The sequence below is a fragment of the Sprattus sprattus genome (assembly GCF_963457725.1).
Source record: "Sprattus sprattus genome assembly, chromosome: 18".
Classification (NCBI taxonomy): Eukaryota; Metazoa; Chordata; class Actinopteri; order Clupeiformes; family Clupeidae; genus Sprattus; species Sprattus sprattus.
In genome coordinates, this window is record NC_137916.1 from 24,650,646 (window position 1) to 24,670,778 (window position 20,133).

Genomic DNA, 20,133 nt, shown 5'->3' on the forward strand with positions numbered 1-20,133 from the left:
AACATATTTTTATAATATATGGGACTCAGGCATGGGACTCAACCACGACTAATCAACAGTTTATCACTCAGTTTCTTTAATCAGAAGAGGATTCATTGAACTGCACAGAAAAAAAGAGAACATTTCCACATTTACATCAAATCATAAATATCAGATTAGAACAGCGTTATCTGTTACACAAAATGGTGAAGTATTGATTTGTCTTTTTTTTTTTTTTACATGTCAAAAGCAAGTCTGTAAGCACGTCTTAATTAACCATTTACAGGATTTTGACCTCTAACACAAGAAAACAAACTACAATATAAGATAGCAGTTGATTAATAAACTCAGTAGAGTCCAAATGAAAATCTGAATACCCTCACATGTTAAATAATTAATCAGAGTCGATGGGGCTATGTACATTGACTTATTTGCTGCTCACCTTGAAACAAAAAAAAAACTCACACTCTCAACCAAACACATCTTTCACCATTTTTGGCAAAACTGGGATCCTTTGATTATGGTCTTTTAACAGGCAAATCATTTCCAAAATGATTGTGATCCGAGACATAAAAATGAAGCTTGCATTAAAATCAAACATTTAATATGCTAAAGGCATGGAGTCAGATAAAACATAAAGGATCACAGTACTTGCCCTGACAATATTATATCCAAGTTTCATGATAGTTTCATTTAAATGCTGCGACCGTTTCCATCGCTAGATATCTCCCCACCCCCAAAAGACAAAAGAATTAAAATGCCAATAAAGAAACAGTTAAGGCAAAAGTATGCATTCAGCTATGCATGTTTGACCCAGTCATTAAAAAGGGAAACAAACCTTACCTGTGACTGAGGAATATAATTAATTTATCAGCCTAACATTTGTAAAAACAAAACACTTGCATGCTTACATTAGACTATGGCGTTAACCAAATAAATTCTGTAGGAAATGGGTACATGCACCACTGTTGTACGCTCCCAATGTCCACAGTTCCTTCGCCTCTAAGACCTTTACACTGGCTTCACTTCGCCGCAATGTCACTTACAGGTCAACTTAGTTAAGTTAAATATTTTTGTTTTGCTTCACAGACACACAAGCTATTGACAGAACATTGTTTTGTTATTGTTAAGGCATTGGAATCTCTCTTCCTTCATCAGCCATGACCCCTTTTTGTTTCTTCAAGACAGTGATGCAAAAGAATGAATGGGCAAAACACACCAAATAAAGGACTGGAATCCTCAGCAATAAAATAAATAAATATATCTATTATTCTTGGGGCTGATATTAAGGCAATACAGGGGCATTTTCTTGGTGCTTTTTTTCCCCAGACACCACCACTACTACTTGATAATCCACAGAATTCTGAACATTCGTTGCAAATAATATACTTGGAATTAAATAGAGATGTTTAAAAATGTGATGCTACGAATGATAAATAAAATTAAAAAAAAAACAGTTTCAGATAGATGCAGTGTGTTGTGTTACAGCCCCGAAAATTAAAACAAACTAAAAAAAAAAAACGTAATCAACAACACTTTCTCCCCCAATCACATGAGGATGAAATTAAAAGAATCCCCCCCCCCCCCACACACACACTGAGCTTCCGGGGTAGCAATATCAAAGTCAGTGCAACGTTCACAGTAACCTGCTAGAGCTCCCATTGCCACATGGGAAGAAATTAAAATCACTGGTGCCTGGCAAATTCATAACCAAATGGAAAAGACTCTTTCCAAAAAAAAAAAAAGCAAAATTGACCAGAATGTGAAGAGATACAGGAGATAAAAAATAAAAAGAAATAAAATGTGGTCCAAAGTTGCGAGCCGGTCTTCAGGTCTAGTGGATGTAGGCCCTGTAGACGGCAGACATGTCGTTGTCCGACTGGTCCAACGCCTTTGCTCTTTTGTAGACCTGCCAAGAAACGGTCAAATGTGGTCAAAACCTTGTGGAGGTTTTCTCTTTTGAATAGGCATACATTAACACGTTAATTACAGTCCACCATCACAGCGTATGTGCAATGCATAGTTAAGGCATAGAATATAAAATAGGGTCAGGTGATGGCTTGGTATGGGATTTAAGGTCATCCTACGGAAATACGAAACATAAGGAAAACAGATTCCACTGTTTAACCCAAAAACAAACAACGACAATTTACCGCATATCTATGGTTTTCACCTGATACCCCTACATAATCTATGCTTGTTACTTGACAGAATGGCCCATAAATATTGAAAGTGGTTTGCATCAATTTTACAAATAATTTTCCTTCATCTAATTTGGCTGAAATGCATCTGCAGATGACTGCAATACAGCTACACTGGGAGAAACTTCAAGTCAATGACGGAACATTTTACCTCATTTGCAGTAGCTGCCATGGGGGTTGGGTGATTGACCGAGTCCCCCATTGAGATGGCTAGCCGGAGATCTTTCTGAATGTGTTTCAGGTAATAATCAGGCTTGAAGTTGCCTTGTAGGATATCTGAAAAGGACAAGAGATGTGTTGTACTATGCAAAATGATACAACACGCACAACATTTTAATCAGAAAAATGTTCTGCTCTATTTAACCTAAAACCAGACACAAGTACCCCTCTAGCTTTGTACTATGATTGCCCAAATGTGGTTTAGGAATTCCTAGAGTGGCCTTATTTAATTATCTGTATTTATTTTATTTATTTTTCAAATGTGTATTAATTTATTTTTTTATTTATGTTTATGTATATATACTTGAATGTTATTTCCACTACCCTGCTGCTTGGCAATTGAATTTCCCTCACGGAATTAATAAAAGTTTATCTATCTATCTATCTATCTGATATCTTGTCAGTAGCATTGAGGGGAAAAACGCTCTTTGCTCTCTGAGGAGCCTGATCTCACAAACACATTTCACTCCGCCGGGGCGGGAACATACTTTGGCATTTCTGGTCCACAAAGGAGCTGGCCATCTGTCCCTGGCACAGTATGTCCAGGAAGGTCTGTTGTGATTGGCCGGTGGCTTGGGCTAAGGTCAGCCCCTCAGCAATGGTGGCCATGAAGCTTCCCTGGACCATGTTGAGAATAAGCATCATCCTCGCTGCGTTGCCCACCTCACCTACTTTCAACAGCGGGGAACCATATGGGGAGAAAGGGGAGATTGAAAGAAGACAGGAATTAGGTTACATTTCAAAGTATTATTTTATACAAAAAACGAACAAACAAAAAAAAACACTTAATTACATTCAACAAAACTAAAAAAAAAAAAAATAGATTTAGTGTACGATCAGCGGCCTTCTATAACTGTTTAGTCCTGAAGAAATGTCCAGAATTACAGGCCATGAGAAGGTGAGAGATTGTACAAGCATCCTGTCCCTTGAATCAAGCTAGCCATCAAAACTTCCAACCCGTTAACAACCAACACATCTAGCTGCCCTTGGCACTTCAAAAGACAACCTTGCTCACTTACAATACACATACACTTACAACTTGTCATTATTTTAAAACATTTCACAGGTAACCTTTAAGTACAGAGAGGTCTCATGGGGGAGGATGCTGCAACACTATACAAGCCCTTGACATTCTGGTAACTGATACGTTTGAATGTCATTCTAGACACAGCAGCATTTTTCTCCTTGAGGCCACACAGAGGGGAATAAAAAGACTGCATCAGTGAAATCATTTATCAGCCGAAGGGGATTTAATTACAGTTAATTAATGTGGAGTTTAAAAAAATGTTTGAACCTAAAGTTTCTAAACTGTAAATCAATTGGCAATGCTTTTCATGGTCAGTTTGCTTTTCGTCATCCGAATGTTGGTGCATGGTCAGGGTTGTGCACAAATATACGCACCCTCCTAAACAAATATGTGCTTCAATAGGTCTCAGCCAAAAGCCAAATTTAGATGATATTAGTTCTGGCGTCATATTGGTAAAAGAACATGACTACTGTGTGAGAACACATCCATCTGGATGACACAAAACTTCAAAGATCCTACGAGCTGGTCTCTCCTCAGACGAACATGGATGCTTGCATAGCGGGGACACTCCTGGGTTATCAAATCAACAGTACATTTGGTGTAATGCTGTAGCAGATTATGAGTCATCCCATGCCAATTCACCAGAATTCATGGATTTTCTTGAGGAAAAAAAAAAGTAAAAACTTTTATTGAATTCATGGCACCTTGCAAAATCCTATAGCTTTACTCCAAATACCTGAGTAAGGTTTGACATTTTGCACATGATTTATAGTTTGTTTGCACATGTATTATAACCATCACAGACAGTTTTGTTTTTCACTGGATTAGCTTGATATTTGTATTGAACATCCAGAAACGATTGCAACATGTATTCATGTAATTAACGGTTTCTTGAATGTTTTACAGTGGTCAAAAAACAAAACAAAATTTAAATTATATTCTTTAACCCAAACGAAGAACCTTTCATTTCCACTATTTTCACTTTTGTGCAACCAAATTTTGATTTTGTGTAGTAGACTATACTATTACGTTTAGAAGGGTTAGGGTTAGGGGATATTTTGACTGTATATTTTCCAGAAAAAGGACCATTTTATTTTCCTAGTAGTAGCATTAGAAAACAAAGAAAGCCTGGGCTAATCCCACTTGAAACAGGTTTGGGTGGACTATTGCAAAATGGATTGCAACATACCCAGGGCAGTAAAGCAGTTTGATGTCATAGTGAGATCATGGCGCTCTGCTCTAAAAAAGAAGGGAGCAGTCAACGGTCACAAGACAGCCATCACTAATGGAAAAGTTGATCTTTCAAGTTTGGCTTGGAGTTGGGAACAGACTATCAAGTTGCTTAATGGTGAAATATATTTTTGTTAATTTGTTTACTGTGAAACATTCAGCAACAGCTATTTACACGATGATTGTTTTTTTTAAGAAATCTGTGAAATTAACTTGGAGGTCCTATCTGAACTGGTATGGAATGCCCCTTATGTCATCAACAACAACAACAACAACAAAAACAACAAGGATGCCCAGAAGCTACCACACACAGGATGGTGGATCTTACAGGGAGGGAAACAAATAAAATCACTGGTTGATCATACCAGTCTTATGTGCTGGTAGTAGTAGTAGTAACTGCATTGTGAATCAATTCCAGGCCTTCAGCCTTCAGATTCACAGCACCAGTGTTTCTGCTGAGCATCTATCCTGAGGTCTCTCTCCGTAATCCCTGCCTTATGCTCCGCTGAGCTCTGTACACATTCTGCTGACAGCCAGACTGATAACGACCAAGGCCTACATCAAATGAGGACATGGCATTCAGACCATGCCACAGCGCTATACTACACAAGGTTAACACACTACAAACGCTCTAGTCTCACCATGAACAGCACTACCGCTCTACTGCATCAAATCCAGTCCTCAATCCAACGTGATCCCCATTTTTCCAGAAAGCGTTTGGTCACAAGGGTTTGGAGCGGAGTTATTATAGTTTGGAGCAGAGATATCATTAGTTTTTATTTTGGTTTTTGATTTCAGCTTAGTAGAAGTTATTGTTAGTGAGGAATTGACTAGCCTTAGGCCCAATCTCAATACTTCCCCTTACCCTTGAAATTGCGCGTTCATGTGAGAGCTAGTGGTGTCTCAATACCCAATTTGATCAAGATTAAGGGATAAGATTGAGTGCTATGTACCCCTTATTTTTAAGATGATTTGAGAGCTCACTCACCTCCAAGGGCTATCCCAGAGCACATAGCGAAACCAGTTCGGGAATTTTCAAAAAAACATTGCTGCTTGAAGCGAGGAATATTTTACATGAATAAAGCTACCTACACAACTTTTTATATGTTTATAATGACTCGGTTTGATCTGAAATGTACTACACGAACGATGCATAGTATTGTAGGTCTTAACTGAAGCTTTCAAACAGTAGTTTTAGGATACAATTAGCGCGTATACCACCACTCCATTGGCTTATATGGTAGCCTGCCAGCTAGATGCTACATACACTACATGTAAGTATTTTTGGCTTATAATTAATTTAAAAATGACGACAGTCTTGTTTCGTGCTCTACACAGTTGTATACATATATATTTGCAACCATGTTCTTCATTAGACTTTTTTTAAATCGCTAGTTTCATAGCTCATACAGTCACGCATGACGTACCCGAAACCGAGTGGCGTCTCATTTCATAGGGGAAAGTTTTCAGCCCTTGGCCCTTACACTTACAAGTGCTAGGGTTAAGACAAGACAAAGACAAAGCAAAAGGGGCAAGGGGAAGAATCGAGATTCGGCCTTAGTCTCAGTTTTTTTGTTTACTACAATAACCCGGGTTTGGAGTGACCCTGCTGTACGGGCTTGTACCTAAGAAGAACGAGGTCTTGCCCATGGCTTGGAAGCAGCTGCTGCAGTCTTCGTAGACGGAGCGATCTCCAGCCGCAATGATCACAAGCATGCCCTCGTTTGACACCTGCTGGCTTCCCGATACTGGGGCCTCCAGGAAACGCCCGCCTCTGGATGTGATGACCTGGGCAAAGAAAAACAAAAAAAAACGCACAAAAAGAAAAACTCAAAAACATGAGTGACAAATCTTTGGGATAACAGTTCTTCATTTGAACTTCTCTGTATCAAGAACCCCCTGCCCCACTTCATTCATTAATTAATTCCCCATTAATTTCTCAATGTAGGACCTCATTAAAAAACAAGGTTTGCCATACAGATTGAGTAGCAGGAGTCCACCTCAAATGTAACTCACAAACTCCACACCTCCAACACTAGTCCATCGTTACCTGTGAGAGCTCTGTGACGGTCTCGTGGTCTATGGTGGACATCTCCACATAGCACTTCCCCGGCCTGATCCCCTGCAACACCCCACTGGGCCCCAGTACCAGCTGGGGGGGGAGAGAGAGAGAGTGTGTCAGACAGACGGGGAGAGAGAGAGAGAGAGAGAGAGACACAGACGGAGAGAGAGAGAGAGAGAGAGAGAGAGAGAGAGAGAGAGAGAGAGAGAGAGAGAGAGAGAGAGAGAGAGAGAGAGAGAGAGAGAGAGAGAGAGAGGAGAGAGAGAGAGATTGTGACAGACAGATGGGGGGAGAGAGAAAGAGAGAGAGAGAGAGAGAGAGAGAGAGAGAAACACAGATGATATAAATTACATCAGTGACACAGGATAGGATGCATCAAGACATTAACAGAGGGGATACAAGTACATGAGAAGGATGAGACCTATGGGATGCACCGATACCACTCTTTTCAAACTAAGTTTGAGTTGTGTACTTGCCGATACAAAGTACTGATAAGAGTCCTTAATAATTTGCCTATGCTGATATTCTATCCCTTCCTATGATTGTGTCGGACATTGCTGCCCTGTCATAAACTCCTGCTAGCAGCTGTTTCCGGTAAGCAAATCTGATAGGACAGCAAAAAATGACAGAAAGTTTAACCTAAATGTTGCAATGAGGTCGTACCACTGCCTGGTATTGAAGAGTTTCAATTCAGTATGAGTATATGAGTATGAATATATGATGTGGCCTCAAAAGTGGTGCTGTATAAATCGGGACTTACGTCTCTGGCAGCCTTTGGGTCTGACACACAGGAGAACGTGATGTCACACATGGACACAACCTCTGCTGGCGTCCGCCCTAACCGAGCCCCTTCCTGGACGAACAGGTCACACTGTACAAACACCACACACACACACACACACACACGGAGGAAAGGTGTAAGTCAAATTCACTGGGGTCAATCAATCCGCTGGAGAGAAAAATCTGCCAAAAGGGCATACTGCCCAAAAAAGTATCGTATGACACAAAATATGACCAAGATATGAATTAGCATTCCCTGCGTTTTGAGTACCAGATTAATGTTTAAAACAGGCCAGAACGTGGGTGGAAACTACACTTTGTGTTGCCAGAGGACCGGTCAGAACATTCACAATATAAAATTACTTAAACACTGTTTAAATTGACTTGTAAAATTCACTGCACCATAAAGACCAAGGTGATAGAAACCAGCTGTTTCTGACTATCGTCCTTATGCATGAGAAGTTTACATGGCATACACACATTTCACAAACATCACCACACCACTGGGTTCTCTGTTCAATCACTTTACCTTCTCAGCTGTGCGGTTCCACACGGTGACAACATGCCCCATCTTTAAGAGATTTGAAACTACACCGCTGCCCATAAGTCCAAGCCCAAGGAAACCTATTCTGTTGAAGAGAAGGGGGACGTGGTGTCAAAAACATATCAAATGCAAGGATTTGCAAGTCTCCTATTGAAACAAGAGAGAGAGTTAGAAAATGGTAATGTAACTATTTACATAATTTGCCCTCATAGGTGGGCACCCTCACAGTGGAGAAAAAGCAACCGGCTGTTTTTGTTTATGCTGGACTTGAATGTGTTTGCTCATTCCTGCAGGAGCAGCAGAACTTGTTTGTACTGAACCTAAAGTCACTTCTCCATCCAAACATTTGAACCCAAAGTCTTTGATTTAATGTACAAAAATACACAAAACCCAACAGTCTACACTAATGAGAAAAAAAAAACCAGGCTGAACACACTATCAAATGACGAAGACCTACAGGCACAGCGCAAACTACAACTGCTGCTGCTGCTGTTAGTCCCACAGCCCCTCCGGTCCCTGGGCCCGTTTTAGTTACCTTTTATCTGTGGGTGTGATGCTGCCGTTGAGAGCGGTGCTGTCTGCTGCCTGAATAGATGTGGACCCTGTATCCTGCAAGACAAGGAACAGCGGCTCAGCAGGGGCAGAGAGACTGCAGAATGAGGTCAGAACCGGAACATGCCCACGAGGAAACTAGACCACCATTTGGCACCGCATTCTACATTCTAGAACAGAATGGATCGTTGTACCACAAGAGTTCTGCCAGGAATTGGGCCGGTTGCTGGAGCTCTAGGCAGGCTTACCTCCTCGACGATTTTAAGACGCTTGCTGATGGGCTCCATTGAAGAAGCAGGCTGCAGGGAGACAGAAAAAAAACAAAACATTTGTTATGGATTTGGCTTTGAAACAGGGACTTAAAACGGCCACAGATAAAACACGCGCACTCACCCACACACACAGACTTTTAAACACCAGGGAAAGTGCTACCCAGGACCTCCATGTTTTGACAGCTTCAGTGTAGTCAAACAAACTCTGAATGCATTGTGCGTGTATGTGTGACGTCTGGGGTCAACATCACTATTTCTAAACCTTATCTGAGGCGTTGAGGGACGGTTTTGTGAGACCAGAGAGAGACACCCGAATGTCTTTTTTTTCAAGGCTGATGCACACAGCGGACTTAGCTAATCAGAGGGAGACTGCATAGAAAAATACCATGCTGGTGTGTCCCATGAGCAGGACTGAGAGACATTTGCCTAGACGGTTATCTGGCCCCACCGGTCCTCACAGTCACTTGGGCTGAATGGACTGATCTGATAAAGACGCCTGAGGGACCGAGAGCGAGCCCGAGGAAGACTGGCGGTTTGGAACTGTAAACCAGTTATCAGTCTAACCATATGCTTTGTGCTACAGTTACAACAAACAGAGGCCAAGACCACGGGGAGACCACAGGAAAAGGAAAAAGACAAAATGGTGGACCTTATGCTGTGTAGGAGTAACACTGAGTAACGCGGTTCTTCACGCAGACAGGCACGCCTTGTTGGCTGACTTTACTCTAGAGTGGCAAACCGAAGCTGACAACAGACAGAGGAGGGGGTATAGAGACAGCAGAGCGAGCTGCAGAGGCCAGAGGAAAGTGACACAGGAGCATATGTGACCATGTTGGAATGTTCCTTTGATAGCATCACAGCAATCCATCCGAATGCTCTACTACAGTATCATTCCAAACAGGAGGACAGGAATGGGTGGTTTGGGTGCCAAAGGGAAGTGAAGGGAATTCCTGCTAGTGATTTAAAAACACATAACACCACTCCAATCCACAACATGCATGTGTAGGCAAGGAAACATTTTGAAGTCCCAACAACAGTAAGCAAGTGTACACGCATAACAGAACCTTTCGGCTGTTTCTAGACGCAAAGTTTGAAATCCTTTGCAGGTGTTTAAACAGGGGACTTGTTTGGAGTGCCACAACACACAGGTTGGGGTGGACTAGTCAAATAATCAAATAAGCAACACCATGAGGAAACTGCAAGGAAGGGGTACAGGTTAGGAAAGGAGGAAGGAGAGAGCATTCCGTGCAAACGTCAAAGAGAAACCTCAATGTCGGAAGTTGAGGAAAGCTCTTACAAACATGTAAACAAATAAAAAGTGTGTTTTAAAAAGAGAAGCATTCTGCAGCCCAGCAAAGCCATTCCCGCTTACCTTCTCAGACTGGCTGAGCAGAAAGTGGTGGAAATGTGGGTCATCCTTTACTGGCTACAATGGAAAAGAGTTAAATTGGAAACTATCCTCCAGAGAAACTCGCTGACCTAATAGAGGATTGCATGTGTGAGTCTGTGAGGGCTGTGTGGAGGCAGAGAGGGGGCACACAAGCAAAGGAGAAGAGGGGTGCGCTACAGAATTTCTTAGGAGCGGGAGAGGAAATTTAAAAGACAAACTTCTGAAATTCCAGGCTAAAATAAATTAAAAAAATGGCCACAGATGAAACTAAGAGCACATGAGAGATAATGAAGTAAAGCATCTTCCCTGAAGGGGAAAGGTTATCTACCACCTATGCATAATTACAGAAGAGTGCACTCATCATACAAGCTGTGTGTGTTCATTACAGCATTAAGCCAGTAATGCTTACACAGGGAGGGAGGGAGGGTGGGGGGGGGGGGAGGAAAAGACCACAGCAGCAGCACACGGTGCAGAGACCTGCCCCTCTATGTGACAAGACAGTGATAGGTGCAGGCAAAGCAAGCGGTGGTGAGTATGTCACCTACACTGCTCTCCCACTTGAATCCTGAGACTGTTCCCGCGACCAGCCGCTGGGCGGAGGAAGGCTCTGGGTCAGAGTCGGTTAACTCCTTTGGGGGGAAAGAGACGAGACATACCTGAGTTTACCTGGTGCCTCTGCGGATTGATTTTAAGGCATCTCCATTAAAAAAAAAAATATTACAATACACACACAATCTACTTCAATTCAAATGGACACTGGCAAACAGTGTGTGAGGTCATAATGTAAATGCAAACGTAAAAAAAAAATTGGGGGGAAAAGCCACACACCAGTAAAAACAGGGACAGTGTCACAGTTATGGGTAAAAGGAATCCTAGACAATCAGACGGAGATTGAGAGACACACGGGAATGCACAACAAACAACAGCAGGTGCTGAACAAATGGCCTGTGAAGTACAGCTCAGACCAACCTGCCATTGCTATTTAAATACATGCACACATCCCCACCTACCCCACCCCCCACCAACACTCATGCAACAATCACCCACCCTGTTGTCTGTACGACACCGTAAACGATGCCCATGGTTTCCAAATACTCACTTTGTCAGACGAGCCCGCCTTGAAAGGATCTTCGTCGTCCTCTCCGATGATTTTCATGGGCTTGGCAGGAGCTTTTCGGCCTTTCGAGTCTGTGGACTTTTTGTTATCCGAGTTACATTGTGAACCCTGCACAACCAGCAATAATGAGCCCCTATGCTTCTGTGGAGTACAACATGCTAGAGGAGGATGCACGCTTAGCCCCCCCCCCTCCCCAGACCAGTGCTCAACTGACAACAGAAGCATGTGGAGTGGCCAGTGATGGCCATTTTCAGGCCAAATGGCATCTTTACAACTGCCATCATTACAGCCTTTTTATATCTCATTCTCAGTAAGACAAGGCTTAAGTGAAAACAGCGCTGGAGCTTAAGGCTGTATTGTGAACGTGCCAGAGAGGACTAGGTACCTGCTCTTTCCCTTTGCCCTTCTTTAGAAACTCCTCTACGGCATCTACCGCCTGTTGGAAGCGTTTGCCCTTGTTTATCTTGATCATCTCCTCTTTGTGGGGGTGGTAGGGCTTCAGCTGTTCAACCTTTATCCAGGCACTACGCAGTGAGGGAGACAGAGAGGGCATTATAAGATGGGCGGAATTAAGACACAGCACAGACATTCATGAAACAAAGGTTGTACTTGATAAATTCACTTACTGGTCTTCAGTTCCAAAAAACTTCACAAAGAAGCATTTTTTGCCCCTTGGCTTTTTCAAGTCCTTTGGTGGACTAACAACCTGCATAATTAAACAAAGATTAATCATGTAAAAGGCTGGAAGAGTTCTGAGAACTTTTAGAAGACGTAAAGCAAAAGTCTAGTTAAGACAACATCCAAAACACGGGGGCCTGACAATAAGGCCAACAGATGAACCCCGGGCAAACAATGGGCAAATGGCTCGATAGCTGAAACTTGCCTTTCCAGGCCAAGGCGGATAGCGTCCCAGCTTCCCCCTGCAAGAAATCACAAGGAGAGGAGTGTGATGCGACACTGCTGTGACTATGCAACAAACAAAATTCGTAGCATATCCTCAAAATGCCTTGATGTCAATACACGATCGTGATAGTGCCAACCTTCACTGTACTAACCTAGTGTGCAATAGCCTGTACTTTTTCAAGCTACTTGGTGAATAGTTTCTCTACATGTAGTTGCCTAGCTAGGCTAGCTTCCGTTTCCATCTGCATTTTGAGATCAGGTTAACATAGGAAATCGCTAACAGTTTCGTCTATTTGTGTGAAGTTGGTCTTTCCGTTTGCTAACGTTATGTGCTTGCTTGTACGAGAAAGAGAGATGAACAAGTCACTTTACCCACACAGGGTGCGGCAGGTTCGTGGCCATTACCAAATCCTAAAATAAGTTATAGTAAACAACGACAGCCAGCTAGTTGGCTGGTTCACAGCTATCAACATAGCAAGGAAGCCAGTTAGCTACCAATTCGGCTAACGTTATGCCTATCTGGAAGCGTTGACTGTATTTGTTTGGGTTGACTCGTGAAGTAATATGTTAGCCTTTCTATACTCCTAACATGACTATTTCGATCCAGAATGTACAATGATATTATCCAAAGATAGTATACTACACACAATTTGAAATACATCTGGTATTTCTCATTCTATCACTTTGAAAAGACATATCTTACCACACCAAATCCCCGATTCTCAGATGCACCGTCGCCATCTTGAAATGTAATGAAAACGTCGCACTGAATCCAGGGTAAGAACACACCCACTTAAAGATCACATGAGTTGTGACCCCAAGCGGACAGAAAGAACGACGCAGCACTCGAGGCCTACGTAGTCATGGTAGTGGAGCAAGTCTGCTGTGTTGCCTAATATAATGTAAGGTTGTTACAGAGTGACTAATATGGTTTCAATATAGAGAACATGCTTTAGTGGATGTGACAATGCCAGGCCTAAAATGTAAAAAACAACAACAAAAACTGATCTTCTCCCTTTCGTCTTGTCACTGTAATAGCATATTCTAAATTGCATGTCTACTGTAAATACTGGCATACATTTCCCTAATGCCCTGTCACGTTATCCAGTCACTGCATGAGAATCCACAGGCATAAGCCAGAATGGATTTAACTGGCACAGAAATTATTTTGTATTATGAAATTACAACAGAGCAAAGATTATCCTACAAGACCAAGGGCATGGGTTTTAACACCACACCAGTAAGCTACATCAGTTGTATTTCAGCATTTTGAGTTAAGTTATTTGAGCATCTGCTGAATTTAAGTATAGGCTAAGGGTAGATAAACTGTGATAGTGCATTATACGTAATGCTGAAAACTCATTCAAGGTACAACTATTATGAATGTGTTTATAATTGTTATTACAAATACTACATGTATTTGACTACATATAATATTACACTAGACTCCAAATTACTATACTAATTCTTAGCATCATCACATCCTGTGATTCCATTGTTTTTAGTTTTAGTTTGTTTCACCCACAGCAATCTCTCTTCCTAATTATGCACATCAGTCTACGTTCAGTCCTCATACTAGTTTGAAGACAAGCATGAAAAGTGCGTTAAAAATAAAATGAATTATTATTATTATTATCATATATCTAAGTAATGTTTTCTACAAGGTTCCTGTGAGTGGTAACACCGAACTCAAATGCTGAAATGCAAAACAGTTAAAATATCCTGATAAATCTAAAGTTGCTGAACATGACACCAGACCATTTTCAGATAGTTTTATTTTTATTTAGAACAGCATCAAAAGTACAGTGTAAGGAGAGACTTAAAAGATATTGTAAGATATAACACCAATACAGTATCCTGCACCAAGTTTCAAAAGTATACCTTGTTTGCAAACATTCAGAACAGCTCAGAACAAACGTCCATTATACAACCCTCATACAACAAAGCACAACCAAGCTGTGCGAAAGCTGAATATTAATTTATAAATAAACACAGTTTTGTGTTGTGAGAAAGAAATCGGGTGACAACCGATAACCACATTTTTAAATGTTATACTGGAAACAAGAAACTGCAGAGAAATGATATTCATACTCAAGAAAATAGTATTTGGATATGTTTAAAGGCAGGTGAATATTTCTTTGTGCGTTTCCTTTATTTTTTGCCTGACACCATGACACCAAACTCCTGGATGCTTATCTCTTTGTTTAGGTACTGTTGTAACTGACGATTTGTAATGTGCCCCGCCTTAATAGCATCTTCAATTGAGAACTTCTTGCCAGACTTCCTGTCATGTAGCACTGAAGACTCTCCGCTTGGACCCTTGACAGTGATTTCCTCCCAGTCGCACTCCTGGCTCTGCAGGTTGACAAACATTTTCCAGTCAATCAGTCCCAGTTTGTAAGCCTCCTCTGGCTTCATCTCTTTGCCCGTGTCTGGATCGATGACGACGATGGAGCGTCTCAAATGACTCTCCCTCTGCTCTCTCTTCACTCTCACTGAGGACAAGCTCTTCTGGAGTTTCTCAACTTCCTCATCTTTCTCTTTTGTTATGCGTCTGAGGTCTGAGAGCTCTTTCTGAAGAGACGTGACACGTAGCTCAAGGTTTTTGCCGTTCTCGATGGGCACAGACTCCGTTATGTGTTTGGTCTCCTTTGAGGTGATCTGGATCTCTGACTGAAGCTTCCTGATCTCATTTTGGAGTCGCTGGTTCTCCTGCTGCAGTCGGCTGCTTTCGTCTCGGACGTGATCGAGGTCTTTGGTCGACTTTGTGTTCGTGAACTCCATTTCTGACAACCTGGAGTTGATGTTCAAGATCTCCTGATCAAGCTCACGTTTGCGTTTATTCTCTTCCTCAAGACTTGCCTTGAGTCTCTCGATTTCCAGTTCTGCCTCGGGATCTTTCTCCACCTGGACCTTTTCAGAACGCACCACCCTTTCCTTTACTTCAATCTTCTCGAGCGTCGTCTGTTGTTCCAACAAGTGGTTGAGCTCTTTCTCCAGCAACACTCGTTTGTGTCTCTCCTCTTCAACCTGGAGCCGGAGAATGGAGTGTTCCTTTTCTTGCTGGGGATCTTGCTGAAGTACCACCTTCTGTTTCACGGTCACCTTTTCACGGTTCTCTTTGTCCCTGACCTCTAGTTCGTTGAGACGAATTCTCAAGCGCTGTATCTCCAGCTCCGCATCTCGTCGAGCTCTTCGTTCACGTTCAATTTCTTCAAGCTGAAGGTCCAGGTCTGCCTTCTGCCGCTGTAGTCTTGCATGCTCCTCTTTCAGACCCTCCTTCTGTTTCTGTTCAATGCTGATGTTCTTGACGAAGGTGTCACACTCTGACTTCAAGAGTTGGTCCTCCTCCATCTTAACGACTTCCTGTTGGACAATTTTTTCTCTCACTTGAGAAAGATCTGTCTTCTTTAGACGGATCTTTTCTTCATTGTCTGACCTCTCTCGTTCCAGGTCCAGACGTTTCTTTTGTTCCTCTGAGAGTTTTCTCTTCAGGCTCTCAATCTCTTCCTTGGTTTTAGGATCTTCACGGTACTGAAGGACCTCTTTGACCACTTCTTTGGTCTGCACCTGGGGTTTGGTATCTTTCCATCTCTGAATCTCATTCTTCAGTCTGAGGATTTCCACATCAGACCTTTCTGTCTCGTGGGATTTATCCACTATTTCATTGCGCAGTTTTTCCAGCTCTCTCTCAGTTTCAGGATCAGTCTTGTATTTGATGACTTCCTTGATGAGTTCTTTGACCTCAATCTGAGGCCCCCTATTCCTTAGCATGTTGAGCTCATCCTGCATAGTTTTCAACTGGAGCTCAGCATCTTTGCCCCTCCTTTGGTGTTCCACCAGGTCCATACGGAGGGTGGAAACCTCGTTCTCTGCCTTGGGATCAGGCCGGACAATTTCCCTCGTCTTCTCTTGGATGATGACCTTTGACTTCTCCTCCTCAAGGCTTGAGATTGTCCTCTGAAGGTCAGTTTTCTCCCTGACAGATGACCTGCGTTTAGCCTTCTCATCTTCATACTGTCGTCTGAGATTCTCCACTTCCCTCTCCAAGGCCATGTCCTTTTCAACTTTCAGGACTTCTTTGATGGAGATCTTCTCTTCAGCCATGGACTTCTCCTTCTCAAGCCTCTTCAGCTTCTCCTGTAAGAACCTGAGCTCATCCTCCAGTTGCGTTCTTCCATCAAATTCCTTCTGCTTCCTGTCTAGAAGTCCCCTGTATTCACTCTCAAGCTTAGGGTCATTGTGCACCTTCACCACCTCCTCCTCTGTGATGATTTCTTGCTCCTTGTTCTTCTCCTCTGTGAGGACGGTGACTTGCCTCTTGATCTGAATGATGTCATTGTCTTTGATGTTCTTCTGCCTCCTCAGCTCCTCAAGTTCCTCCTTCAGCTTCCTCACCTCCTCTTCTTGCCCGCGGTCCCTCTCGATGCGGAGCACCTCTTTGACGGTGTACTGCTGCGCGCCCTCCTTCACCTCCGTCTCAATGCCACGCAGTTTCAGACGAAGGGTGTCCAGCTCGTTCTCCAGTACTCGGGTGGTCCTTCGCTCGTCTGACAGCTTCTGCTGGACCTTGTGGATCTCTTCGTCCAGCTGTGGGTCTGGCAACTTCTTAATGAGTTCCTTCTTCACAACCGTGTCCTGTGGCTTCTGGCCCTCAAGCACATAGATGTCACTCTGGATGGTCTGAATCTCCTTCTCAAGGTGCTCGCGTCTCTGAGATTCCTCGTCCAGCTGCTTCTTGATTCTCCAGGGTTGTTCTCCTGGTGCTGCAGCATTCACAGACTGGACATTTTGCATCATGATTGGAACCTCTGGTTGCTGTAATAATAATAATAATACATTACATTTATGTAGCGCTTATCGTTCTCAAAGACGCCTAATGGTAATAAATGTAACTACAACATCCCAGCTTAATCAAATGTAGAGAAAAGGGCTCAGTGAAATGGTAAAATGTTACCTGATTCAGGAGACTCTGTGTAAACTCGAGATTCTGCAACTTCTGCTTGTTGATGGCATTCACTTCAGTGAATTTGGATTCAATTGCAGCTTCCTGTGAACCGGACATGAAAAGGGAAAAGCATAAAATTGCATTCTGTTTAAATGTCTCACATGACAGCATGTAATTTCCAGAAAACGGAAATAGCATTACATGTTGTAAAGAGGGCAATGGCTCAGGGATTTTGGCTAATTACCTCTGCTTTCACTCTTTGTGCAGGAGACTCCAATCTGCTTTTCTTGTACGTCTGAGGAACCAGACCATCCTCAAGATCAAGAATGGATTTGAACTTCTCTGTTTCATTTTCATAGTCCTACAAACAGGGACAGAGAGAGAGAGAGAAGAAAAAGCACAGGATCACACATTAGAACACATTCTAGAACACGCCATGCATTTAAATAGATGTACAACTAGAGAAATGCATTTTCACATGTAATATTTAGTTGTCAGGGATGTCCTACCTTCACTGATTGCTGATACAGCTGTGCATTTTTGGAGACATTGTTCAGGTCAGACTCCTTCCTCGCTATGTCTGAAAGCAGGTTCTGTGAAAAGAAACATTTTTAATATTCCTAATCTTTGTAAATGTCCCTGGCTGATAATACTATGATGGTTAAGTTACTGGGTATATAGGTTATGACCACTCACTCTTTGGTTTTTCAACTTGGCATCTATTTGTGACAAATCATCTGTGTCACGAGGCTCATAGTTTGGCACCCTTGACAGCCAGCTATTGAGGCTGTCATAATCATTGCGATAGTTGTTATGGGCCATCTTGGCTCTCTGCAGGCTCTGTGACCTGAAAGCAAATAGACACAAGGTTATGAAAACCAGATATCATAATAACCATGTCAATGTCATAACTAAATATCTGATACTCGTTTTTACATTAAAATGTACTTATCATGAAACAGAAACAGAATGCAGAATTCAAACAGAACATGGTTAATCTGAAATTACCATAAACTTAGCCATTCAGCCATTTTCACGTGACAGTGTTCTTATGCTTGGTCTCAAAATGTCATTACACTCATACCATAAAACAGCACCTCTAGAGTGTAGCTTTTCTCTCTCTACAGATGCACTTGTAACTATGTCTCGTGCAATCAAATTTGTACACCAAACTAACCTAGAGTCAATCTGTCTGCCTAGGTTGTCAAAGCGCTTGCTGAGCTTCTGGGCCTCCAGTTCCTGCCTCTCGATGTCGGGGCAGTGCTCCTGCACCTTGGCGGCCATGTTGTCACAGCTGCTTTTGGCAGCCCTGAGGTTTTGCTCGGTTTCCGTGACAACCCCTCTCTTTGCTTTTAGTTCTGCTGCCATGTCCTGTGGAGATTCGATATACGAGACACTATTGTGATAAACCTGGTAACATTTCACAGACCACACAAACAATATGAGGAGTGTTCATTTAATGGTTTCTCTTAATGGTTTCTTTGTTTTTTAATATTGTGACTTTTTTATCCTTTATCCATTATCCTACCACACTTCATACCTCTCATATCTGCCTTACATTCATGGCCATTATAACAAAAGCTGTTTAGGATTTTGCCAGAAAGAACATGATCTCTTGGAATCTTACAGCCAGCTCACGCTGCGTCTTCTCCAGGGTGCTGATATCCGCAGGTGCCACCTCCTCTCTGGCCAGTTTGTTTTCATAGGTCGAGAGAACGGTCTTCCCTTTCTGAAGGGAGTTCTCCAGCCGGTTGGAATTCTCAAGTCTGAAGCAGACAATTACAATTCATTTAACCCAAATGTAGAACCATATTATTGTATTAAATACAAAAAAAGACTCTCTATTTATATGAATACAAAAGTAAAGGGAAAGGTACATTTATGTAAATCAAAGGTTGTTGTATTTTATGTTTATTTTATGTTGTGTGTTTTTTAATGAACATTGCATCTGTCAGGCAAGTTGCACTTACTTCTCCTCAGCAAGCCTGAGTTGCAGGTCCACTTTGTTGTATTTCTTGTCGGCCTCATCCACCTTTGAGAAAAGCAGAGGGGCGCTGGCACACTTTGGGTTGGATTTTAGTAATGTCTCTGCCTCTTTGGTCTTGGAGACCTTCTCAGGCTCGATTTTCCTGACAGCGACTGCGATGTCCTGGAAAAGAAAAATGAAGTTGTAAGTCAACACAACTGCAAATATAAACAGGCCTGGTGCCAGGATGAAGTGACTGAGGAGACAGGTATAAATGGCGAGGGGGGGGGGGGGGATCTTTTCGTAAAACAGAAGGTTATTTTCATCCTGCTATGCCTATTTCTGCATGTGTTTCATCTTGTAGGCGGCATAATAGTGGCATTTTGGCCAGATCTGATCTTGCTGGCCCCCTGGGTAACATCTTCTGTGGCTGGTGGAGCTAGCATATTAATGAGTTAATATTCTGTAAATATCTTTTCATAGTTTATTATCTCTTAATATTTTCTTTTTACTTTTTTATATATTTTATTTTATATATTGTTTTTCGTATGTGTATTATTTATTATGTTTCTATGTGTATTGTCAGCACCAATATGCCAAAACAATTTCCTGGTAGGTGTAAACTTACTTTCCTACAAAGCCACGTTCTAAAAATACACCCAGCGGCGTGTGTGAATATAAATGACCCCCCCCCCCCCCACACACACACCCCCTAACACACCTTCATCTCCTGCAGCCTGTCTGCGCTGTCCTGCAGTGGCCGGGTTTGCTCCAGCGGAGGGCGCACTTTAGTGTTGATGGCCTTCTCCTGCTTGTCCAGATCACTGATCACCTTGTCCAGTCCGGCCATCAGCTGACGACACTGCTGCTCTTCCTTATCTGTAAACACATGTCAATGATGGACGGGTCAGTTGTTGTTGGTGTGTTACTTGCCAAACTCTGT

The 20,133-nt window shown here is 42.4% G+C and overlaps 2 protein-coding genes across 4 annotated transcripts in view; both read right to left on the reverse strand.

Annotated features, from left to right (window-relative positions):
• Positions 1 to 122: 122 nt before the first annotated feature.
• Positions 123 to 13,017, reverse strand: glyr1 (glyoxylate reductase 1 homolog (Arabidopsis); the record flags this gene model as incomplete). 3 transcript variants are annotated; one of them, XM_080856844.1, is made up of 16 exons in its annotated part: positions 123 to 1,888; positions 2,332 to 2,456; positions 2,888 to 3,067; positions 6,282 to 6,444; positions 6,707 to 6,808; positions 7,479 to 7,589; positions 8,028 to 8,127; positions 8,578 to 8,651; positions 8,843 to 8,893; positions 10,239 to 10,292; positions 10,802 to 10,885; positions 11,356 to 11,451; positions 11,759 to 11,897; positions 12,000 to 12,079; positions 12,257 to 12,293; positions 12,980 to 13,017. In XM_080856844.1, the coding sequence occupies 16 exons, from the start codon at positions 13,015 to 13,017 to the stop codon at positions 1,814 to 1,816; spliced, it is 1,509 nt and encodes a 502-aa protein (XP_080712970.1). In that variant the 3' UTR covers positions 123 to 1,813. The 3 variants fall into 3 exon arrangements, with proteins under 3 accessions (XP_080712970.1, XP_080712969.1, XP_080712971.1); XM_080856843.1 differs by having other exon boundaries at positions 2,888 to 3,070; XM_080856845.1 differs by lacking the exon at positions 10,239 to 10,292 and having other exon boundaries at positions 2,888 to 3,070.
• Positions 13,018 to 14,354: 1,337 nt separating this feature from the next.
• The window catches only part of ppl (periplakin), a gene marked incomplete at its 5' end in the record, with an annotated part of 16,169 nt that continues 10,390 nt past the window's right edge, over positions 14,355 to 20,133 (reverse strand). Inside the window, 9 exons of the mRNA XM_080856833.1 lie at positions 14,355 to 17,094; positions 17,234 to 17,326; positions 17,469 to 17,585; positions 17,734 to 17,817; positions 17,921 to 18,071; positions 18,402 to 18,595; positions 18,852 to 18,990; positions 19,195 to 19,373; positions 19,912 to 20,069. Of these exons, the coding sequence (XP_080712959.1) occupies positions 14,428 to 17,094; positions 17,234 to 17,326; positions 17,469 to 17,585; positions 17,734 to 17,817; positions 17,921 to 18,071; positions 18,402 to 18,595; positions 18,852 to 18,990; positions 19,195 to 19,373; positions 19,912 to 20,069 (3,782 nt within the window). The 3' untranslated portion in view covers positions 14,355 to 14,427. The remainder of the gene's footprint in view (positions 17,095 to 17,233; positions 17,327 to 17,468; positions 17,586 to 17,733; positions 17,818 to 17,920; positions 18,072 to 18,401; positions 18,596 to 18,851; positions 18,991 to 19,194; positions 19,374 to 19,911; positions 20,070 to 20,133) is intronic.